Raw genomic sequence first — 25,349 nt, forward strand, 5'->3', positions numbered from 1 at the left:
AATTACCAGTATGAAACTGATTATGTATGAGTGGTTCTGGGCACCAAATGAGCACAAAATCATTTGTAAGAGAAGGATAATGAGAGATGGGGGTTGGAGGTGTATCAAAAAGCTAAGTAAAACTAAATAAAAAATCTTCTGACTTCAAATGAACCTGCAAAGCAAAATTCCAAAGCACATGAGAAAGCCTTACACTAGGAAAGAGCCAGTGGATTTGACCATTGAGAATAAATTTTACTGGAAGAAATTAAAATATTGAAACAGCCTGGGAGAGCATATTTTGGATGCTCAAAATATAAACAAAGGATTGCCATCTGTAAAAAGGTAGAAAATCCTGAAATAAAAACAGTCAGTGATATAATTATTTATTTATTTACAAATATTTATTAAGATTATACTATGGTCCACACACTGTTACATGCCAGAGATGTAGGAATGAACCTAAGTAAATAAAAACTACATCCACATAGACAGTTTACATTCTCATAGGGAGTTTACCTTTTAGTGGTAGAAATGAAATAAGAATAGGCAGAAATCTTGGAAGTTAAAGACAGTCATTGAAATAAAATTCCCAGTAGAAAGTATAAACTCTAGACTTGACAATGACAGATTTTTTTTCATTTGGAAGCTATTATTTAGGAAATCACCTAAAATGCAGTCATGGGAAAATAAGATTTTAAAAGTGTGTGTGAGTGGAAAGAAAGAATGAGAGAGAAAGAAAACATCAGATTATGTGAAGAAATAATAGCTGAGATTATTTTAGAATTGAAGACAAGACTCCTCACGTTGAAAGGACACTCTGAGAACCTATCTGGATAAACAACAATAAAATCAATGCTTAAACACTTTGAAGTAAAACTTCAGAACATTGAGGGTAAAAAAATCTTTACCCGTCGAAGAAAAAATACAGACTAGTCCCAAAGCAAAGGCAACTAGATTGAGAGCAGACACCAAGAACAGTGTTGAGGGGGAAAAATGTCCTGTAATTTGGATTCTAGAATTTAATGCCGACATATGCCACTGACATGCTGATCAAACATAGTAATAGAATACCCAACTTTTAAAACTGAATATTTTGAGGAAAGAATGTGTGGATTTAAAAAAGAATTAAGAGGAACAGCAGCTTCTCAATGTCACCAAATTTAACTCTTGCTATAAAAAGTAATAACTAATTTCTACGTAAAGAAAGTTAAGATGACACAAAAGAAAGAAATACAAACATGCAAGGAAAGAAGAAATATAGCCAACAAATATATGCAAATTGAAAATAAAAATACCAAAGGTTGAAATTCTCATAACATCAATGTGAACAAGGATATGGAAGAATGATCACAGCTGTTCTGTTCTTTGCAAAGTCTGACAGTCCACTTGGGCCAACTGTGTGGGGTGATCTTGTAAAGCATGGAAGTGGTAAATGCCAGCTTCTGGGTGGTATTTACCTTGGGGAGGCAGAGTTTGGAACAAGAGTGGGAGTGGAGAAGGGTGAGCAAGAAGGGGCTCATCTGTATCTGTAATGTTTCATTTCTTTAAAAGGTGAAGCAGAGGTGCCAGGTGCCAGGCAGGATCTGTTAAAGCATGGTGGTGCCTACCTGGATTTTCATAGTAGTAGCCTACACATGTACCTGTGTAATGGAAATGAAAGCCACTCAGAACTTTCAGAACATGAATGTTTATGCATAGCAACAAAGTTTATAAAATAGCCAGTCTTCTGGTAATGAGCCCAGTTAAAACCCAAAGTCTTTGTCAGGGTCTCTAAGTCCCTACCTACAGACTCTGCCCCTCTGACCTCTCTCAGGTGCCCATTCATTCTAACCTAACTCTAACTCCAGCCCCATTGCATGTTTTTGTACCTCACACAAGTCTGGCTCATTTCCTCTTCTCATACCAGCAGTCCTCTTAGATTATTGTTATCTCTTTCTGATACTGGGGACAATCTTGAAAATTTTAAAATGTCTCAGATACCTTTGATGTTGCTCTTGGTCCAGTGCTCTTAGTAGATACTGGCTCCACCAGCTGATTGAAACTATGTTTTCTTGGCACTTCATGGTGTTCCACTTTAGAGTGGTTTATGCCACCATAACCCAGAGTGAGCAGTGAGCAGAACACTGCCTCGGGTGACTGGAGTTCTCATACTCCTGGCAGCTTTATGTGCTCAGGAGCAACAGGTAGCTGTGGGATTTAGGCTGAGGGAATAATTTTCCATGGACTTGTGTTCTCTTTTCTACCCTATTGATTTTTCTAGCAAGCACACATGAGGAAAGGCATGGGAACATCTGGTCAAGGTATCTCTATGGGTTCCAGCTTTGAGGTACCACCTCTGTACCAGGATGGTACATGGAAATCTTTAGGAGTTCAAAATGAATTATAATGAATCATAACCAACTTTGGATGCAGAACTGTTTTTAAATTTTTGTTTTTGTTTGAGTTTGTATTTGAGAGATGAATAAGCTAGTTCTCAGTAAGAATGAGCCTAATTTTCATTTTGGAAGTGACTCTTAAAGTTTTCCTTATTTAAAGTGTAAAAATTGATTAAGCCATGCTACTTTATCTTAAAAAGACAAAAGCAAACATCATTATTAGGTACAGTGCTAATGGGAATAGCAGTGTATGTGTGTGCACGTGCACGTGTGTGCATAGAGCGGGATTCTGGGCAAAAAGTTCTGTCTCACTGATTTTGCCCACTACTACTCATGCATTTGATAATAATCTGATGGTACTTTGAGGTTCTAAATGATGCTCCGAAACACTAGTCTAATCAGTTTTATTTCAATATCTTGTCTGACAATCATTTTGATATTATGGAACTTATTTTGGTACATTGACATTAAGTGTTCACATCTTGAAAATAATTTCACTTCATCAAAAATAGATAGTAGATTAAATATAACTTAAATGTATCCTGTCTTCATGGGTCATTTTCTTACAATTTCAGTTTAGTATTGAGCCAAGAGCTAAGCAAAACTCAGCAATATTCTTTGGATAATTGCATGTCACTAGGATTCAGCTTCATGTGTTAAAATACTTGGTGCCACACTGCATCCTGGTGACAAAAAGAACAAGTGTATCCTTGAAGAAGGTCTAACTTCCAGTCTGAGCACAGCTTAGTGGATGAAAGAATTCAACTCAGTACTCTGTTTAAAATTAGTTTTTTGAGTATTACTTTTATAATCTTGCACAATAAATGAAAACTAGATAATTCTCCAGTAGTCACAAGAAAATATATTTCTCCAACTTTTGTAATAATATAAATTATTGAAAATATTAATGAGCACCCACTCTGTGCTATGTACTGTTCTAAAGGTTTTATTTGCATTAACTCATTTAATCATCTTAGCAGGCTTGTGAAGTAGAAGCTAATGTTATCCCCAAATTACGAAAGAGGAAATTGAGGCATACACAAATTAAGTAATGTCTCTGAGGCCACACTGTGTAATGGAGCTGGTGGTAGCTTTAGTCATTTTTAAAAAAAATTTTTAAAGATTTATTTGAGAGAGTGTGTGTGTGCAGGGGTGGGGGTTAGAGGGAGAGAGAGAGAGAATCTCAAGCAGACTCCCTGCTGAGTGCAGAGCTAGAAGCCGGGGCTCCATCTCACAACCCTGAGATCATGACCTGAGCTGAAATCGAGCCAGACACTCAGCTGACTGAGCCACCCAGGTGCCTCATTAGTCATTTTTTCTTAATGGAAGACTATTGACTTTTTTTTGCACTCCCACCCATCCAAGTGTCCAACTTGTTTATTCATTTGTCTTCAAAAGGAAGTCAGCGAAACTTGCATGTCTTCATGCATTTTAATTTTTCTAACAATAAATGATCACTTATTCCTTGGATTCTTACAGGGCCTTCTACTTGGACAAGTCAAATTCACCACCAAACTCCACATCCAAAGCTGCCTATGTAGATAAGGTAAAAAGAGATGATTGCATTTATTGATGCTTTGCCCTTTACAGACCTCCCTTATTTACTTTTTCTGCTGCTGTACTCAGACAATGTGTAATTACAAATATCTGTAGTCTCCGATTCCATTACCTCCACAATGAAAATATTTTACACTCTTCATTAAACGTTATAACAGCAGTGAATTGTATGCCATCTAAAAGCATTTCTTCCGACTAAACGTGTTGGACATTACGTTCATCACTTTTTTCTGCAGCTCATGAGGCCTCTCAATGCTTTGGATGAACTTTATCGGCTGGTAGCCTCGTTTATCAGATCCAAGCGCACGGCTGCCTGCGCAAACACAGCCTGCAGCGCCTCCGGGGTGGGGCTGCTGTCCGTGTCCTCGGAGCTGTGCAACCGGCTGGGAGCCTGCCACATCATCATGTGCAACAGCGGCGTACACAGGTATGTGGCCTGCCCTGCCTGCCTCTCTTGTGCCCACTTTCATCTGGAGGTTCTTCCTTACATTGTGGTTACAGGAAATGGTAACCAGAAGCATTCAGAGGACTCGAATGTATTCGGAATAAGCTTTGGGAAATCAGATCATGGTGACACGGTGTTTCCTGGCTTTAGTTTTATGTTCGGTGGCTATTTGTTCATACAAATGAATGCCATCCCACATTTAAATCACTGTAGCTTATCTGCCCAGAATCTTATCACCCTTCCATTTATATTACAAGATTTGTACTTTAGGCACAAACTTGTACATCGATTTTATTCACTGTAGGAACTTGTCTGGTAGGAGCTGTCAAGGAGCTAAACAAAACTTTTTTCACTGCACTTGGTGGACATTCCACCTTCGGTGGTTTGGGTTTCTATATCCATTGGTTGTGAGGTAGGCACTGCCTTGGGGTTGCTACTGTCTTTCTACTTTTGGCAAAATTAAGTCCAGAAGCCCACACAATATACGTTCTTGAAAATGGAAGGGGAAATCTTAGATGGGTCCAGTGCAGGTGGTTTGTCTTAGGCAGTTGTGCTCAGTCTGGGACACCCAACGTAGGCTTGTGAACTCATACGGTTGCATCAGCTGCAAAATGGGGGTGGAGGACCCCATGTCAAGTCCTTCCCCATAACCACGTGCTCCTCTTCTGCCACCTCACCATTTTCACAAGGAAGTGAAACCATGTAGTAAAAATAATAAAACAGAATTTGGTCCTCATTGTGATCTGAGTAGGCAAATAGTGTCCTGTCACCCATCATAGTCTCTTCTTGGAACTGGGCCAGTTAGATTTTGCGGATGGTGGTATTATTTAGTCAAGATTTACTTGGTACTTGACCTATGCAAAGGACGACAGTTTGACTGTTGGCCGTGTAACATCATAAAGCAGTGATGCTCATGTTAGAGGCATAAATACAGCATGACAGCATGAACAACAGGTAACAAAAAATAAGAAGACATAATGAGACAACAGAATAAGAACAAACAGACCTCCACTGCAAGAAAATGTAAATGATCTCAGAAAGTTACAGCCAAAAACCAAGATTCAGAAGGAAAACAGATCTCTGAGATGGGTAGACCTTTCCCTAAAGAAGGTGATGTTTGAACTGGGTTTTGATGAGTCAGGGTGAAGAGGTAAAAAGTGGGAGAAAAATAATCCAAGGCAGCAGGTTCTCATCTGTAAAATTCCATTTCAATTTGGTATACCCGAATTCTAGTTTTCAAGTCCTACACAGTGTGTTCTTGCTTACAAAGTATGGCAAGACCTTATTTCTCTGAAAGGAGCATTATGTTTTGTGGTTGACAAAATATACAAAATTTTCTCCTTTATTTTAATGGCTGTGTACTCTGTGCTCTATTGCAAGCTGTAATAAGCTTAATTGAAAATATCTGCAACCAAATGAATAAAATATTATTTCATAATTTGTTTACTAGCAGAGAAGTGATCTCTCCCTTCTGATCAACTCATGTTCACTCCTTCTGTTCCCACTTATTCATTCACTCATTTATGTATTCATTATTCATTCACTCCATAAATATGCACTGAGCACCAATTATGTGCCAGCCCTGCTCTAGTTGCTGGAGATACAGCATTGAAAAATTAAAGTCCCTCTTCTCAAATAGTGTGCATCGTATTGGGGGTAACAGATGATAGTGTAAACAAATACATATGTAATGTGGTAGATGGAATAAATAGAAAAAAGAACAGAAGTCAGGGGGGTCGAAGGTGACAGGATGGGAAGAAGGGGTAGCACCATCCAGCAAGGGATTTCATCAGAGACTTGTATGAAATGAAGGAGTGATTTATGCAAATATCTCAGAGAAAGAGCATTCGATCCTAGGGAGCAGCAGTGCAAATGTGGGAGCTCACGTGGGAGCTCAAGGAACTGCATCGAGGCCATTGTGGCCTCACCAAGTGTCATTTCCTTGATTATTGGTGTTCTTATCTTACCCCAGTGCAAGATCATAGTTGTCTGAGGACTGGATACGCTGTAATCACAAAGGGGACACTGCCGGACTTTGAAACTAAAAGCATACCCTCTTACCTCCACATTAATTTACTGGAAGTTAATGCAGTTAAATCTGCATTTAATCCTAGAACCATGACCAGGTTGTCTCAATTAGTCTCTCTGCTAGCCCATGAGCAATTTTAGAATCTGACTAATGTTACCTGGGAGAAATAGATTGATGTTTCACAGCTGTTTTATAATTACCATATTCATTGAATGGTGTGTTAGGACTGCAAGTAACATTGAAATTTCAAAGTAGTTTGACTTTTTCCATTTCTACTATTTAAAATAAATGTAGCTTTAGTTAGTTCATTTCAGAGACATTTACTGAGGTATAGGCACAAATACTCCATGGCAAATGCTGAACTTAAAGTTAATGCTATTTGAAAATGGTACAGATTTATTTTTCTATTACGCAGAATAAAATGGGAGTTTAACATTATCTTTTAATCTCTCAGTGAAGGCTATGTTTACATTTTTCATGACAATAAAATGTGCTAATTTATATTGGATTTAGAAATCTCACATAAAGACTGTTCTTAAAATAATTCTTCATAATTATAATTCAGACAGCTAGAGAGAAACCCAAGTAGATCCACACCTGCACTCAACATTAAACATGGAGGCTTACCTTCAGGTTCTGACAAAGGGGAGAAGTTCACAACGTGAATCGGAATAAATATTGCACAAACTATTTTTACCATTTACTTTTAAAATCAAGATGAGAAATGGTCAGTAATATGGGATCCACATTAGTCAGTTTCCTGCCTTTTCTGATTTTATTTGCAAAATAACAAGAGAATATAAAATATTTTTAGAGTATTGACTGATTCTGCATATGTTTGATATTAAAGAGAAGAATGTGGTTTTTCAGAATGAAAAGGCAGGTTTAATTAGCATTAATGTCTAGATGTTTTAATGCCAACCTGAATTAGATGGCAGAGCTACATACAACAGTGAATGCGAGATTAGCAGGAATAGAATTCAGGGTGAATTATTAAAATCTTCTCATAACATTTAGCCTGACTTTGTTTTTATTAAATTCTTTCCCTAGGGAGATCCTTTGTGTGTATTACAATTCTGCTGATGAATTTCCCTGCCCACACTCTCTTAACTATTCACTTATGTCAGTTAACTTCATTGCTATTGGATGGTGCAAGAATAGGACTGTCTCTTCTTAAAAACAGGTTTTTGCCTTTTAAACAATATAAACTTGATCTTAGAGGTAGTTTAACAAATGGAACGTTTTATAATTTCCTATCCTGACATGCCTTCTTTCATGTTCATTTTGTGTCATCTCTTGCAACTTCCATCAAACAACGCACAATTGAACATAATTTTATTAGTAAATATAGTTCAACAATCTGCTTTATGCTCATAACAACTCTATCTGTATTTTCCAGATGTACACATAGACTTTCTCATTATCACTTTTATTTGCTACAGAGTTAATCCAACCAGTTGCTATGCCATAGTTTACTAAATGATCACTTCAGTGGTTTATCTTCCTGGTCCATCGCCCATAATGCCTGCAGAGAGGCTGGTTTCATTATGTGGCTGTTCACATTTCAATTTTATTTTCCATTAAGTTAAAAGAAAAACAAAAGTATCCTCCAGGTAGAATTACTGTGTCAAGGAGTTTAAACCTCTGTGGTCAATAATATATATTGTTCAGGTTCTCGAAAGGCTCCTCCTCACATACAACACAACCAGAAGGTTACATAGTTGTGTAGCATTTTCATCTTTTCTTGGTCTGCAGAGGCTATTTGAATCCATTTATCTATTATGCTTCTCTCCTAGATGTACAATGATATGTCACTAGTGCTTTAGTTTATACTTCTTTGATAAACAAATACAAATATCGGAATTGAATAGTTTTTTTGCATTTCCTTTTCGACAAAGATTTATGCCATAGACTCTCTATATACCTGCTTTATAGACAGAATTGGTTCTTGTCAAATTGAACATTTTTAAAGTAGTGAATCGGCTCGTGGCTTTTCAAGTTCTCTCTTGTACTCCTGCCAGCTATTTGTTGCAGGCAATCCAAAAGCATACAAACAGGGATTCTAAATTTCCGTTTTATTTCAGACTGCAGCATCCTTCCATTCAATGTGGTATTTCATTTTGTTGTAGTTCTTTATTCCCACCCCGGCTTAATAGCCAACTGTTTTTCTTTAACCAGTATAAATCAGTATACTGCAAATGTTATAAAACCTGAATCATGAGTCTTTCTGTGTCCAAAAACAAAGATGTCGTTTTCTTCCCACTACATTAGCTTCTGCTTCCTTCGCCAGTAGGAACAAGTGGGTGGAATTTTCCAGAGGCTACCTGAAAGGATATGTGAAAGAAATTTCTAGTGAGGGCAGTAAATCTGGGATCACAGGTTTTGCCTCTAAGGACTTGTTCCAAAGAGTTTTTGTCCACATACTCTCAGTATCTTTTAATAATTGGTTTTCAGCGATGTCAGAACCTTGGTACGGCCTCGCAGGAAGGTGCGTGATGCACACACAGGCCTCGTGTCTTAACTCGCCCTGTGATGGCTTTGAACCCAAACCTTGGAGATCTACACACATAAATTACGTTTCATCTTCATGCTTTGTTGTGAGGATAAAATCTCTAACAGGAAACAATGGCCTGCATTTATAAGTAACATACCTCCCGTTCACTCCTCCAGTGGGGGTTGTGAGCAGTAGCCAGGCAGGGTTCACTGAATCCGGGATTCACCAGCACCTAGCATTAGTCAGTGTCTTGTCTTCTGATGAGAACCCTGCCCAGGTGTGAGAAGGAAACAGTCTGTGGCAAGGCCTACCTGTTCTCATTATTTAAAAACATATTGATAAACATCAAACTAGCTACCATTGCTGTATTATGGTGTCAGACTTCTTTTTTTTTTAATACATTGTAGAAATTAGTTTTAACATATATAAAGTTTTAGGAACTCAAAGGCCACATATATGTGAAGCTTCTAACTTAAGAGGGGTCTATTCCCAAGATGCATTCCTTCATTGGTTATGTGGAAATTGAGACATATTTTCACATTTGACAGTATTACCAATGGTGCTTGAATCTTGAGTCAGCCCTCTCTTCCCTCTCTTCCCCTTCCCTGACAGGCATTTATATAATCCATCCTGTGACCATAATATAGGACCCGAAGTATGATTATAAGCATTTGTTAGGAAAATGAAATCCAGGAATTAAAATATAAAAACAACTGAAGAGAAATCTGTATTACTAGTGTGGTTCACTGAACAGTTTTTATTTCAGATGAAGATGAACATGTAAACAATTAAAAAAAAAAACTTTTTCAGGTTAACTATCGATTAGCAATTTTAGAAACCATTTTTGTTTGAACTTTGAAGGACTTTCTTAGCAATATTTTATTCTGTCGTAACCATGACATCAAAGGACAAATTGACAAATAGGCCTAACTTAAGGAATGCAGAATCTTATAAAAGTGAGGCACTCAAGGTAACCTGACTTAGGTAATCAGAGTCCTAATAGGGCAGATGATAAAGCTGCATCTTTATCCATTATGGGGTGAAAACATCAAGTAAGATGAGTAGATTTACTCTGGGGATTTCCATCTGTACCTTAGATTCTAGCTATGGGACAGAAAAAAAAATACCATAATAAGCAAGTGTAGGTTTCAAATATACCCATTTATCTTTTGTTCAAAAATGACTTGAGAGATTCAATAACAAGATGAGTTCAATAACAAGATGAGATTCAATAACAAGATGATAGAGGTGGGTCAAATTTGCATATAAGTTTTGTAGATTTTTCTTTGCAATTGAAATGAACCTTAATAAATTAGTATATTAAATTATACTGTAATTTTAAAATGTCCATTGTTTTCTTCAAGTTAGATTACTGTGAAAGAAGAATAAGGCAATAATTATGAGAGTGACTTACTGCAGTGATTTCTAGTTCTGACCTCCAGTTACCACGTGATATTGGCCTGACCAACCTTAATTATGGTATATAAAAAAACGAGAGCTTATATATGATTACCTTCCATCATTAAAATTGGGAAAATCTCAGTAATCATAATACATTAAACATATCTTGGTAAAAATAATAGAAGAGTAGTTTTTTTTTTAATTTTTTTTTAATATAAGCTCTATGCCCAGTGAGGGCTTGAACTCACAACCCTAAGATCCAGCGTCACATGCTCTACTGACTGAGCCAGCCAGGCACCCCGATAAAAATAATCTAAATATATAATTATTAGTTAAATTTCATCAGTATTTGCCAAACCCAATTTTACTCTTTGAGCATCGTAGTAAACTTTAAGTATTTGTGTTACTAAATTTTATTTTATTTAGCTATTTAAAAGTGATAAATACAGAATCTACTATACAAATTGTTGAAGAGGGCATGATTCTTCAAAATTTATTTTAAATAAGCTGAAGTTATTGTTTTTCCTAAACCTGCAAAATTATATTTAAAGCAAAATAAAATGCCAGGCACTTTCTGGGATGTGTTCCTGAGGGCTTCAAGGTTAGTGATTTTATAACCACTGTAATAAATGTCATAAGCCAAAATTTCTATCCTCCAGAGGAGGGAAGAAATATGGGTATCTCTTCCTCTATATGAACCTGGAGCAGGAGAGCAGGTGGCTTGGAGAAAGTTGACAGGAGGAAGTGGCAATTTCTGCCTTTACGATGTTAATCTTAAATTGGTAGTAGGTCACCTAACATTGTCTGGAGGAATACAGAGGCTTAAGATTGAAATCCTGTTAAGCAGGAAGGTTTAAGGTAACACCTGTTTTAAAGCATGACTCGTGATTAGCAGGTGAAGGAAATGAAGGATGGCTCAGTGGAAGGGAATGGGATGAAAATACAGCGCTGAGATGTAAAACAGCATACTACGGGGGCGGTCACAGTAAAGAGTTTACTACTCTGGGCAGTGAAGTGCCAGAAGAATGTAAGGCCCTGACTGCTAGGTTAAGGATTTGGGACTCCCTCCCGGGGGCCCCAGGAAGCCAATGAAGGGTTTTCAGCAAAAGAATAATCTGATTAAATTTTTAAAAAGATTGTACCTATTCAACTTTGGGAGAGCACGTAAGCGGTGGGGCAGGGGCAGAGGGAGAAGCAGACTCCCCGCTGAGCGGGGAGCCCGATTCGGGACTCCATCCCGGGACTCCGGGATCATGACCTGAGCTGAAGACAGCCGCTTAACTGGCTGAGCCACCCAGGTGCCCTAGATTTTTTTTTTTTTTTTTTAAGATGACTGTCATGATCTGTGATGGGATGTGGATGGAGGTAGGGAGATAACTTGGATTTCACAGTAGTACAGGAAGAGATGAGGAGGTCCCAAATTGAGCCATTGGCAGAGGGTGGAAGGGAAAGGGAAGATGTGAATAGTATGAAACGCAAGTAACAGAACTAGATGATCAGTGAGAAATAGAGGAAAGGGGGAGAGGGAGAGATTTTGATGATTCCTGCTGTCCAGCTTGGGAAGGTGGTGGGGAATGGGGCTGCCACGGGGAAAATATGCATTTCTGTTTGGGGGCATGGTGGAGAGGGATGTGTTGAGTTTAGATGTGCTTGGTGTCTTACATGGGGATGTCCTTTGACAGATTCAGTCAGCAAGGTCTAAAGGTATATATATGCATAACTGGGTATAATGTAAATGTGTATATACATACACACACACACATAGCAAAGAGGCTATGAAAAAAACAGGTGGGGTGATTCTTGAGTACAGGGGGTATGTATGAGTACAGGGAAATTGGAGAAGGGGACCATGTCAGAAAAGGCTTCACAGAGATATATTTGAGCTGGTTTAAACATTACTAAGCATTTTCTGGGAATATACATCAGGTGTTAGGAACAGGGAAGAGATATTCCAGGAAAAGGCACAGAGGTGTGAGAAAAGAATAATCAGCTGCCAACCATGGACATTGAGAAATGATCACCAGGGAACGCATATGGCATGTTAATATTCCCTGGTTCTCCACCGCCCCATCCTCTGTGAGCCCTGATTAAGAGGAACAACCAAGGAGGAGTCTCAGAATAAAACACTGAAGGAAGGATCCCCTAGAAAGGTATGAAAATTACTGAAACAAAGCTCTATTCAGTGACATGAGTAAACAGGTCAAAGAGAAAACATTATATGGTAAAGCATCAAAGAACTGGGGAGACAGATGAAAATCATATGCCGGACACCCTTAAGTGTTGGTGTCATCAAAGAACCTGCGGAGCAAGGACAAAAGGCAGGCAGCAATGTAGAGAAAAGGGGCATAGAGAGGTAGTGTTGAAGAACTTTGGGCAGCTGGGAAAGGTACCCAAGCTATGCAGTTAAATCCCCACAAAACAAAACAGAAATGAAGTAATTTGGTGAAAGAGTCCAGGCTGAAAAATCTAAAATGCAGAAATGCAGATTCAAACCTGGTGGCTATGGTAATTAAGGTCCTAACTCACACACAGATGTTTCATATTCATACACATTTTTAGCATAGCAAATACACTCTCATGTGCCTAAGTGTTCATTAGCCATCCCCGTGATCGCCTCTGCGCTAACCTCAGCAATGAAAAACCATGTCAGAGAAAAACACACCTTAATGGGCTTGACTGGAAAGGAATGAAGGATGTGGAATATTTTGCCTGGCAGTTGATTCTTAAGCCTAGGCTGAAAGATATATACTGAGGACTTTCAGAGAATGTACTGAAAGTTGCAATTAAAGATAATGGGACTTGCATGGCTAATTCCCTGTGCAGTGCTGAAAATGTGCCCCTTAAACTCGATTGCTTTTTTGCCTTAAGATATATGGAGTTTGTGGAGTATTCAATTTGGCTGTGCTTCTGGTGCCAGGATCTCGCTCCAGCTGTTACCCATCACTTCTGCATTCTGTTCGGTTGTTTTGCACAGTGTCCCTCTCTGCCTGCCATCTCTCTGCCTTCTTTTCAAATGCTCATTAACCCCTTGGCTTTCAGCTCTCTCGGACTGTGACACCTAGGAACCCAGAATGGTCGTGGGAAAATTTCATCAGTACTGTCTGTTTGACCAGAGTCAAACAATAATCTTGAAAGCATCAATAGACATCCAGAGGTTATTTCTATAAAATCTACTGGACAATTGGCTGAGCGATTACAGGCTTTTTGATTGCAACTATTGTTAGACTGTCACTCACATTTTCTTATAGGGAGAATGTAAATATTTAATATTTTATTAGACGTGTGTGTATCAGATGAGTGAATTCTTTATTGCTGAAAACAAATACCTGTTTGTCCTTTTTTCACGTGAACATATTTACGTGTTTCATTTGAAAAAGTGCCTTCTCTGTTCCAGGGGAGCAAGGACATAGGCATTAGGTTTTAGAAACCCCTGTAGACTTGGCAATTTTCTCAGGCTTTCCATTTGTCACAAACACTTGGCTAAGGGTGACCAAGGTGGGAAAGATCAATAGGACAACAGCAGGCCTTTCCATATTAATTTTGCAGAGACTGTGTGTGTCTGGGGACTGAGCAGTATTTAACGTACTGCATTAGCCCTCAGGTGTACAATTCTTCCTCGGTCTAAGGTAATAAAAGGGAGCGGGGAAAAGAAACAACATTAAACAATTAGTTTCTTCATTCAGGTGCTTCATTTCAGTTGTCAATAGACTTTCCACATTGGCGCTCTGTGCTCAGTACTTAAAAGTAATTAGAAGCCAGAATAAATGAGGTCACTGCGGGAATGAACATGCTTCACACAGAACAGTGCGTTTTATATAGACAGATGCAAATCTGTAGTAGAGAAGGCACGCAGTCTCCCTTCAGTTTCTTTTTCCTACTTGATTGCTGTACAATCGATATCTTTACTTAGCATGATTCAAATCTAAATCCTTTTTAATCATGAATGTATTTTCGTATGATGGGATGTACACTCATAGTGAAGTGGTTTGGGCTGGCTGAATTAATCTCTACCAAAACAATGCATTTAAAGTATAAATGCTGAGACTGAGATTGTGATTGTTGAATTATGGATGTGGGGAGCTGGAATTTTCTAAATGCAGTAATCCACATGATGTGATTTTGGTATGATGGAAAGAGCCCTGGCTTTTGAATCAGAAAACTGGTTTTGAATCCTGTTACTTTCTCGCTGTGTGACCGTGATTACATCACCTGGTCTCTCTGAGACTTTTTAAATTTAAAAAAATTTTTTTTTAAATTTTATTTATTTATTTGATAGAGAGATAGTGAGAGCAGGAACACAAGCAGGGGGAGTGGGAGAGGGAGAAGCAGACTTCCCGCTGAGCAGAGAGCCCGATGTGGGGCTCGATCCCAGGACCCTGGGATCATGACCTGAGCTGAAGGCAGACGCATAACGACTGAGCCACCACCCAGGCACCCCTCTCTCGGAGACTTTATTGATGAAGTGGAAATAATGATTTCTTTCTGATGGCATAAGGAATAAATGAGCAATATATGTGAAAGCGTATACTGCAAGATCTGGCAATAGTGAACACTGAGTCTTTCTTACTCTGTGTTTCTAATAGTGAATCCAATTTCTCATTACAGAGTTAGAAATATGAAATGCATCTGTTTAAAATAATTAGATCATACCTACCAAAATAAAGGAGTTCTTGTAAGAACTATTTAAAAAATCACAGTAGTTTCAAAGTAGATCTTAGATATTCTCACCACAGAAAAGAAGTGGTTAGTTTTGTGATGTGATGCAAGAGTTAGCAAACCCTACTGTGGTAATCATTTTGAACATATAAGTGTATCAAATGAACCTGTTATACACCTTGCAGAATCTTATATGTCAATTATATCTCAACAGAGCTAGAAAAAAAGTCACAGTAATGAGTCACCACATGAAAGAGGAGTATGAAAAATACAAGAGCTAACTCCTCTGATCTGTAAGAAATAGAATACACAAAACACTGGGCCCTATTAGATAATGCTTATTTTTAGAATCCTCCTTAGGTAGCTTGTAGAAAATCATTCAGGAGCAGGAGAACAGGATCCCCTTGAATTCAAGGACAGGAAGTTTTCTTTCCTGGTGTCAAAAACCAAGAATATGTGTTAGAATAGAGACAAATATTTAGGACTTGAAAAGAATCAGGTGCTAGCACTTGTTTCCTCATTCATTCATTGAAGGGAACAGGATCCATGGAGCACCACTGTGTGGCATGTACCATGCTATGCCAAACCAGGGAGGTGAGAGAGTGCTTGGTGTCACTGCCCTTACAGTCTGAGGTCTTGGGTGCCTAGGTGGCTCAGTCAGTTAAGCCTCTGCCTTCGGCTCAGGTCATGATCCCAGGGTCCTGGGATCAAGTCCCACATCGGGCTCCCTGTGCAGCGAGGTGTCTGTTTCTCTGTCTCTGTCTCTCTCTCAAATAAATAAAATCTAAAAAAAAGAAAAAAAAAGGTCTTGACAAAAGAACCATCTTGGAAACCAGACAGCCATACTATGGAGCACGGGTTCTCTTTAGTGATGACAATTGGAGAAAGATGGTCAGAGGATTGGCTTTCTATATGAAATGACTCAAGGAATAGATTTCTAAGTTTCAAAGTACAATAGAGAGAAAGAATATATAACATGTCATGTTCACAGTGTGAAAGAACTGATTCTGTTAGGGTTTCAAATGTTTTCTTCTGAACCCAGAAAATATTGATAAATGATAACTGGAGAGTTTTGATGAGAGTAATTAATAATTAATGAATTCCGGACACCTGGGTGGCTCAGTCAGTTAAACGTCTGCCTTCGGCTCAGGTCATGATCCCAGGGTCCTGAGATCGATTCCTGCATCAGGCTCCTTGCTCAGTGGGGAGTCTGCTTCTCCCTCTGCCTGCCGCTCCCCCTGCTTGTGCGCTCTCTTTCTCTGCCTCTGACAAATAAATAAAATCTTTTTAAAAAATTTAAAAAACAATTAATGAATTAATATAAGAATAATGAGTCGCATATACTATGTTATATATTTTCTAAGTACTACAAAACTCATCCAGAGTTGTTAACCAAAAGACATGGTACAAGCAGTGGTTAAACCCAGAGAAAGGAAAGTGAAAGCCATTGCTCATGAAAGAAAAGCCATATGCTATTTATAAGCCATAAGGGAATCTGTGATTGTTTTTACTAATACTTATTGTCCCTATATAGCATTTATTACTTCATCAGGTTTATTTGAGCAGTGAACACTTCTTGAACAAATACATACAATGCATTGAACAAATGCAGAGTATAAAGAAATGACTCTTACCTTTGAGGAGTATACATGTAATACGTTGCCACACATTAAGAATTCATGTAATTTTTTTTCAGTAAGTGTATATGGAATGCTTACGGAGTCCTGGAAGGTATGTCGGGTCTAGGAAGGCAACTGTTGGTTCAGATACCAGTCCAGCCTACCAATGGTGCTAGTGGTAGTAATATTAACGAACATTGCTGATATCTGTTAAGAATATACTACATGCTATACCCTGTGTTAAGTACTAGATATGGATTATTTCATGTAATCCTGGAAACAACACTCTGAGGTGCATATATCATGAAACTCAGAGATGAGGAAACAGTTTCAGGAGCTTAAGTAACTTGCCCAAGTTCACACACTTTTAGCAAATCTAAGCTCCAACTCGGGAAGTTTACCTGCAATGCCTGTGTTCTTTAGTCCTACACCTTTCACACAAGTATGCTACGGCATGATAAGAGGTGTGATGTGTGACGCAAACCAAGCATTCTGAGATCATGTCCGTGAGGGAGCAGCACGTGAGAACAAGAGGTGATTTCAGAGAACTGTACACAGTAGAGTGGAAGAATGAAGGAGGAAAACCAGGCACCATATTGTGAACATTTTGTATTGCATGTTAAGAAGTGGGAAGCCATTTGAATGTTTGCATTTTCATCTGCATTTTTTCCAAGATTTTATTTATTTATTTATTTATTTATTTATTTATTTATTTATTTATTTAGCGAGAGAGGGAGAGAGAGAGAGAGCAGGCGAGTGGGGGGAGGGCAAAGAAAGAGGGGGAGAGAGAGAATTTCAAGCAGACTCCGAGCTGAGGGCAGAGCCCAATGCAGGGCTCGATTTCGGGACCCTAAGATCATGACCTGAGCTGAAATCAGGAATCTGACGCTGAGGGGCACCTGGGTGGCTCAGTCGTTAAGCGTCTGCCTTCAGCTCAGGTCATAATCCCAGGGTCCTGGAATCGAGCCCTGCATCGGACTCCTTGCTCAGCAGGAAGCCTGCTTCTCCCTCTCCCACTCCCCCTGCTTGTGTTCCCTCTCTCACTGTCTCTCTCTCTCTGTCAAATAAATAAAATCTTAAAAAAAAAAAAAAGAGTGACGCTAAGCCACCTGGGAGCCCCTTTCATCTGCATTTTTAGGTGATCACCTTTGTGATGGTGTGATAACAGTAGGAAGAGGCAAGACTAGGAGAGTCAGAGTGAGGTTGTACCAAAAGAGATATTAGCGGTGCACCTACAGAGGAGAGATTTATGACATAGTAAGAAATAGGAAATTAAATTAGCATGAATGGTACTAGACTTAGGTATGTTAACATGGGGAACTGCACAATATATTCATCTGTTATAATGGATGAGTTTAGTTTGACAGCCTGGGAGCTTATAACATTTCTCAGTCTGGAGGTGAAACAGTGGGTAAGTCATAAACAACTAGACACAGATTTTAGGAAAGCAGTGATTTTAATCTTGACCACACTCACTCTGGGAAGGTTTTGTAAAAATGGGAACATTGAAGATACTAAAAATATCATTTCACAAGAAAACTTTAAGGAATTAGATAATTTCTCCATCTTATTTCTTCTAAGTACTTTCTTATGAGGGCCACTATCAATGGAGAATCTGTAACTCAGTTATTTTCCCACAGCTGCTTGTTTTATTATAGCTGAATAAGGCAGGAGCATGAGGAAAGCACAAAGAAGTAAAGACAGTTGGAAACTGAGCAGAATCATTTATATTTTTCCAACAAGGAGAAATGTATCTTTAGTTCAAAGATTGTTGAAACTAATCTGCTTTAGGCTACTCAGGACAGAAGTTCAGGTGATGCCGTGGAGTGCATAAAATCAGGCGATCACCAGAGCCTTCCATCTGTCATAAAAAGCTTCTGTGAGTGTGCAAAGAGCAGTAGTAGCTGCTTTGTTTCAGTTTACTCCACCTGCTTCGTTCTCTGGAGATTGAAATAGTCATTATTTCTCTGCAAAACTCGAATGCAGCCCAGGTAATCAGCTTAGTAGAGTATCTCGGAGAACCACAGCTGATTAGAGTCCTAATAACTTGTTTGTGACAGTCACTTGCACAAGTATAATGGGTCTGGCTTTTAATTAAAGGAGAAAAAAGAAGACTCCTATAGAAAAGGGGGAAATTATTTCATGTTTTAAAAATGTCAACCTGTAAGGCTCTAAATGTACACACCTGTAACCATAATGAGACATATAATTCATGTGAAGAATATGATCAAAATAATAGGTTCTTCAGGATATTCTTCTATAGAGACTCTGAGGGATGCATTTGCCCTAAGGGAATGTTCTCCCTCTTGTTTCCATGACTAACAGCAGCATCAGAGTTATAAAGGATTGTGAAAATGAGGCAGTACACTTGGAAGTCCAGAGGTAATAAAACAAAATCAGACTCCAATTATTATGTAGAATTCTGCATCGGGACAAAACTCACTGATTTCAGAATTGTGAAATATTTGCTTCACTTTATATTTATCTCATACAAAATCAAATTAACCTTCACATTGATGCAAATGATTCAGGTGAGTTTCAATAGTTAAGCAGTTTATATAGATGGTTAAGGGGTCATGTCTAATGCCTCCATTTGCAGAACTGGTCAAAACTGTTGTTTGACATATGGTCCCTTAAACTCAGGAGACCCCCACGCATGCTTTTAGATGTGGGTATCTGCTTCCCATATATCCTATTTTTCTAAAAAGAAATTATACTGCAGGAGCACAAAAAAAGAGAATATATTTCTTCAAGTGCCTCAATTCTACTATTTTGCACAAAGTAGTTAAAATAGCTCCTCAAGAAGCCTTTGAAGTCTTAGTGTGTATCCCTAAATCCAGTGACTCCAATGAGTTTTGGAGGATAGTTTTCTGTTGTAATTAAATATGTAGCATTATTGAGGAGTACAATAGAAATTTTCAAAGTAATGTTTAGCCTCAATTTTACAACTGTGGGGAAATAAAAAACAAACTACCCCTTGCTAAAGATTGCATTTTCTATTTTAATGTTGCTCACTTAATCATCTACATCGTGTTAGTTTTTTTTTCTTTTTTAAATTTAATTTTATTATGTTATGTTAGTCACCATACATCATGTTAGTTTATAGCAGATTGTTGTGGCTGCAAATTCAGAGCTTTTCATCACACTAATGTTTCATGTGTTTTATTTGTGTCAGAATCTGAATGACCCTTCTCCATTATTAATAGGAAAGTGTGGGATCACCCCCAAGAGAGAACAATGTAATGATTAGCTACTAAGGAAAACAGCAGAGTCCTGACTGTGAGCTAAGAGTCAGCAAATAAATCCACTGTCAGAAAGCAGAGCTCAAAGCCGTAAACCTCACATGGTTCTGGTTTCCCACATCAGTTTCCCTGCGAGTTTCTGCGTCACCCTTGTGGCCCAAAAGGGGAGATGTGATGCATGTCCCCAGTGGTTCAATTTAATGCATTTCAAGACCCTTGGGAAATTCGCGTCCTCATTCAGTACAATTTGAATCAACATTAAATGAAGCATTAGAGCTCTGGAGGTTTTAAAAGGTAATTGGGAATTTAAAAAAACAAAAAAAAATTTTTTAAAAAAAGGTAATTGGGACTAAAATTGATGTTTTTGTCTGGAATCATGGTACATGAGCAAATATGTAGAAGATCCTTAGGTGTTGAGGATCTTTAATGTAATTTATTATAGAAATATCATGAATCATCTTAAAGAGAAGAATTAACATTTTTTTAAAAAAGGACTAATGTACTTGCTTCCAGATTTGAAGTCTTACAAAGTGAACTAAATATAGTGTAATAGACATGAGTTAATAAATGGTCAAAATACAATATGTCTCATTTAAAGTAATTTAGGAAAATAAGGTTTGTCTCTCCAATGAGACTTAGTTGAGGGCGAGGTTTGGACGCTGATCGTTTTGTACCCCTGCCATCTGGAAATTAGACTGGCCGACAGGAGGCTGTTTCACATGCTTTCCTTGACCTTTCACTCTACAGTTTGACACATAAAATTGAAACCTGAAGTCTAGGATCAGTTGGGACAAACATACGAAATAAAAATCACAAAGCATATTAGCGAGTACCAAATTATAGTCAGATGGACTCTACTTCTACCAAATCCCAATGTATAAAAGAGATATTAGTGGAAGTTTGTCATTAACTTCATGAACTTATCATAATCATATAGCATCATTATTTTATAAAATTATAAAATTTTATAAAAATTAACCACAAGGTCATTTTAATGAATATTTTTTTTTTTTTTTAATAAAAAGTAGAAAGAGCTTCTGTAAACAGTTAAAATGCAGTGGGGATTGGGAAATGGGATTCATGAAAGCTCACATTCCTCTGATTTTCCAAGTAATGTGTTGCCCATAATGAGCGCATGTAGGCGGACTTACAGTGGGAGCTCAGGAGCAAAGAAGGGTGGGAACAGCATCACCGCAGGCATGGCTAAGTGATCACACATGCCACTTCGGATAATTCTTATGGCACTTTATGCGGCCAGTATGCCAGCTTTTGTCATTGCGCAGATGAGAATATGGAGGCCGAGAGAGTAGAAGTAACCTGGCTGAAGTCCTACGAGACGTCCTCAAATCCCAGTGCCTCTGGTTGGGACACCCATGTTGTCAACTGCTATTCTACATTCAGAAAGATTTTGTGATATGTTGAAAGACACTTCAGAAGTGGACAGACATTCCTTATTTGGGGAGAGGTTTATGCAGTGGTACCAAGATGTTGACCACAAGCAGAAAGAAGTTCTGGGGAGGGTGGAGTAGCTGGGGTGCTGGGTAGATGGAGTGGAGCATGGGAGAGCAGTTGGTAGAAATCCTTAAGCATCAGGATGAAGACTTTGCTTTTGCAAATGTTGCCTGGAAAGCAACTGAAGATGCTTTGAATACAGTATTGATAGCATATTAAGGATACATACTTAGTAAATTATTTTGATAATTTGCCTAACAAATTATTGTTTTACATCACATAATGTAAATGTTGAAAATTTTTTCACATCAACCCAGGAAATAAATAAAAGACTCACTTTGTCCTAAACTCTGACCCTCAAGGCCATGCAAGTTGGGGCCCAGACTACTTCTCTAACTTCATCTCCTTCTCCTCTCTGTGTGCCCCTGCACATTGAGCTCCACACTTGCTCTTAAGCAGACAGAACATGCATTAACCTCAGGGCCTTTGCACTTGCTGTCCCTGAAGTAGTCTTCCCAATAATAGCATCTCCCTCTGCCATGGCACCCTGTTCACTTTCTAGTCCCTTAAAAATTTCACATTTCTGGATAACTTATCACCACCTGGTATCATGTATTTGCTTCTTATTTCTTTTTCCTCCCCCTGAAATTTGATCTCCAGAAGGGATGGGATTTTTTTTCTGTTTGCTGTTGTATCCCCAGCACACTGGAGTGGATAAAGATTTGGGGATCTGAAGTTAAGTGCCCTTTTCAAGAAAAAGAATAGAAAAATTACCAAAAAAAAAAATAGAAATGAAACAATATTTATTTATTTGGAATGCAAAAAATATTACAAAGTTTAAAATGCTAGCAAGTACCACAAGCATTATAAAATCTGAAAGACAAAAGACTGTGTTTATTACTTTATTGCCTGACCCACCTCTATACTTTTTTCCTCCACAGTTTTTGGTAACATACTCTTTGACTGCCTCTTCAAATTATAATAATTTTGTGATATAATCTTCTATAAAGAGAATAGGACAATAATTCTGTTTTTGTCTCTAGCATGGCTGATCAAATTTTTAAAGAAAAATTATTGATTAGAAAAGCCTTTTAATTTCAACATTATTGCTAAATCTCTTATAAATTTTTAAATTGTTGTCAAATATGAGAACCCCTATAAGGTTCTGTAGCATATGAACCATAATGTTTGAAAGAATATCGCACAGACTAGCTTCTGGCGCTATACATTTCTAGCCTGGTTTTTCCTCCACCACATACAGTCCTGGGTGCCTCAGGATATGAACATTGCATTACAACCTTGGGCCCTGCACCCCTCCTTTTCAATATTAGGTGAGTGAGTTTGCACAGTGGGCAGTACGAATACTCTGGAGTCCATTTCTACACCAGGAGACATTAAAAATAACCTAACTATAGGGCGCCTGGGTGGCTCAGTTGGTTAAGCGACTGCCTTCGGCTCAGGTCATGATCCTGGAGTCCTGGGATCGAGTCCCACATTGGGCTCCCTGCTCAGCGGGGGGTCTGCTTCTCCCTCTGACCCTCTTCCCTCTCTTGCTATCTGTCTCTCATTCTCTCTCTCTCAAATAAATAAATAAAATCTTTAAAAAAAAAAAGATCATAAAAATAACCTAACTATAAATGGAAGTGACCGTAAATCATATACATAGGTTCCAGTCAACCTAGCCTAAGTGCACCATAATTCTACGTCCTTTAGCTCAGTTCCAGAAATAATCATGGCCATTTGAGCACTCCAGAACACGACAGAGGGAAGTTGGGATAGACATGGTCAAGACAGCAGTCATAATTATTTGCAGTTAAAACATTTTGCTTTCGCAAATTTAGAAAAGCATGTGGCTATGTGAACAATTTGCTAGGGATCCATACAAGTGAGGGACGCTGACTATCAACCTTTTCTAGCTTGATAGCAAATCCACTTCTTACAGCATCTAATGGAACTTGTAGGTACAAAGTAGACACTCAAAAAATATTTGTTGAGTGAGTAAATGAATGAATAAAAGTTACTTCTTTGTGACTCTTCCATAGCAATGCTAAATCAAAGTGCCTTTCAAATTAAATTGGACCCATTAACCACAGGTTACATTTATCATATTAAAACTGCTAAATCTCTGATGTGATGTGGGATCTATTCTTAACACAAAATATGTCAAGAAGATTTATTCATCATAAGCACAGATATATTGGCCCTTTCTTTTTTCTTTCTGTGGGTAAATTCACAATTTCTGCATAATTTTATAGCTCTGTTAAGTACATTTTCTCAGGAGTATGCCCTAAGCAGAGCTATTACTTGGAATGTCTTACTACTCGAATTATGGAAAAACTTTCTTCAGTGTATATGTTATATACACGGTTATGCCTTTTTATAAAGGACAAAGTCTACCCTGTGACCTTTATTTTTTTATTTTGTGACTCCCAGGGGAAGAGTTGTCTAAATTTTAAAAATGACACTGCACCTAGAAGGAGCTAAAAACCAAGGTCCATATTTTCCAGGATGGGGCCAAAATATAGATTTCTTTAAATTTTAATTTAACTGTCTAATATGAAAACAGAGATAGTGCTAGCAAGGAAATTGGTGGGTCAGATAAGAACTCTTGTACTGAATAGATTTGCCTGGGATTCCCAGCCTTCCTAATGCTCCTTCATTCTTTTGTCCAGAGTTAGCAGAGCTGTCTCACTGGTAATCACCGAAGTACCTATAAAACCAAATGATCTCTTGTAAAACCTGATTCTGAGTATCCCTTTATGCACTATTGAAAAACCATGTGCCACTCTCTGGATCTGGAATCTTTCAGAGAATGCTAGAATCAGAATGCTTCTTGCAAATGCTAAATATTTCCACTTGACATTCTGATTAATATAGCTGAGAGAAGAGAAGAAGCTAGGAAGCAAATAGTGATATATTAACAGCAAAGTTTTGTATTAGTGCTGAGCTTTCTTCCACATGCTTAATTCATGAGGATGGGATCCTGTGATGCTGTGAGGGAAAAGGTAGGCCTCTGTTGGACAAGTAAACTATGAATCAAACACAGGCAGTTATTTCCCACATTGACCTCGTTATATCTTTTTAAATACACTTTTTTTTTAAGATTTTATTTATTTATTTGAGAGAGAGAAAGTGGAGTGAGAGAGAGAGCAAGCACAAACGAGGTGGAGGGTCAGGCAGAGGAAGAGGGAGAAGCAGGCTCCCTGCCAGGGTCCTGGGATCATGACCTGAGCCGAAGGCAGATGCCCAACTGACTGAGCCACCCAGGCACCCCTAAATGTTTCACTTTTTAAAAATTTCAAATTAATCTTGGGACCTAATTGGAACATACACAGTGGTTAGTATGGTCAGGCAGATATAGGTAGACAAAGCCATCTGTTTTGGAAATAGTAGTGAAAGAAAGCATATACATCCATTTTAAGGTAGATTTTTCTGTTAGGTGATGCATGTGTGATTGGTTTAAAAAATTACACTTTGAGGTACATTCTCAGAGAGCGTGGTACTGGCCATGCTGATTGATCGGGAGATTACAGTAAAATCTTTTAAAGTCTCTGGCAGATAATTTGCTACTGTACTGTTGTTTATTACAGCTCGAAGTAGGGAGAAATAAATCCATTTAAAAAGATTTTTAAAATGGATAAAAATTATAGGCTGCTTGTTAAAAATTCTTCACAACAAGTAAGTGTTATAAGCAAAGGAGGGCAAGTCATGTTTTATCTAGAAGAACAGACATATTTCAGTTTGATTAGAAAAAAATAAAGATTTTTTTTCTGAGTGTCATTCAGCTAGTGTAATGAGTGTTATTGATTAAAGTGTTTTAGAATCAATAAGGACCTAAAATTGGAGTAGAGGCCGTAAGGAGGAAAAAAAGGTTATGGTCTGTCAAGGAAGCTGACAATTAAATGCTTTGTGAAAAATTGATTTTTTAAGCGTGAACTGTCAACTGTACTCCTTGGCTTTCTAGGGCATGCAGGGGCATGTAAAACAACAAGTATCTGTTGTTATCAGACTCCTACACTAAATATTTGTAAATATCACATACTACCAAAAGCTAACTGTAACACTTCAGGCCATCAGACTATGTATTACTAATGCTT

The 25,349-nt window shown here is 38.1% G+C and overlaps 1 protein-coding gene across 1 annotated transcript in view; it reads left to right on the top strand.

Annotated features, from left to right (window-relative positions):
• The window catches only part of LOC145720914 (phosphatidylinositol 3,4,5-trisphosphate-dependent Rac exchanger 2 protein-like), an 80,051-nt gene that overhangs the window by 35,034 nt on the left and 19,668 nt on the right, over window positions 1-25,349 (top strand). Inside the window, exons 3-4 of the mRNA XM_081816088.1 lie at window positions 3,837-3,903; window positions 4,151-4,341. Coding sequence (XP_081672214.1) covers window positions 3,837-3,903; window positions 4,151-4,341 — 258 coding nt within the window. The remainder of the gene's footprint in view (window positions 1-3,836; window positions 3,904-4,150; window positions 4,342-25,349) is intronic.

This window comes from Leptonychotes weddellii, chromosome 4 (genome assembly GCF_054177405.1).
Source record: "Leptonychotes weddellii isolate Sample4059 chromosome 4, ASM5417740v2, whole genome shotgun sequence".
NCBI classification, from domain to species: Eukaryota; Metazoa; Chordata; class Mammalia; order Carnivora; family Phocidae; genus Leptonychotes; species Leptonychotes weddellii.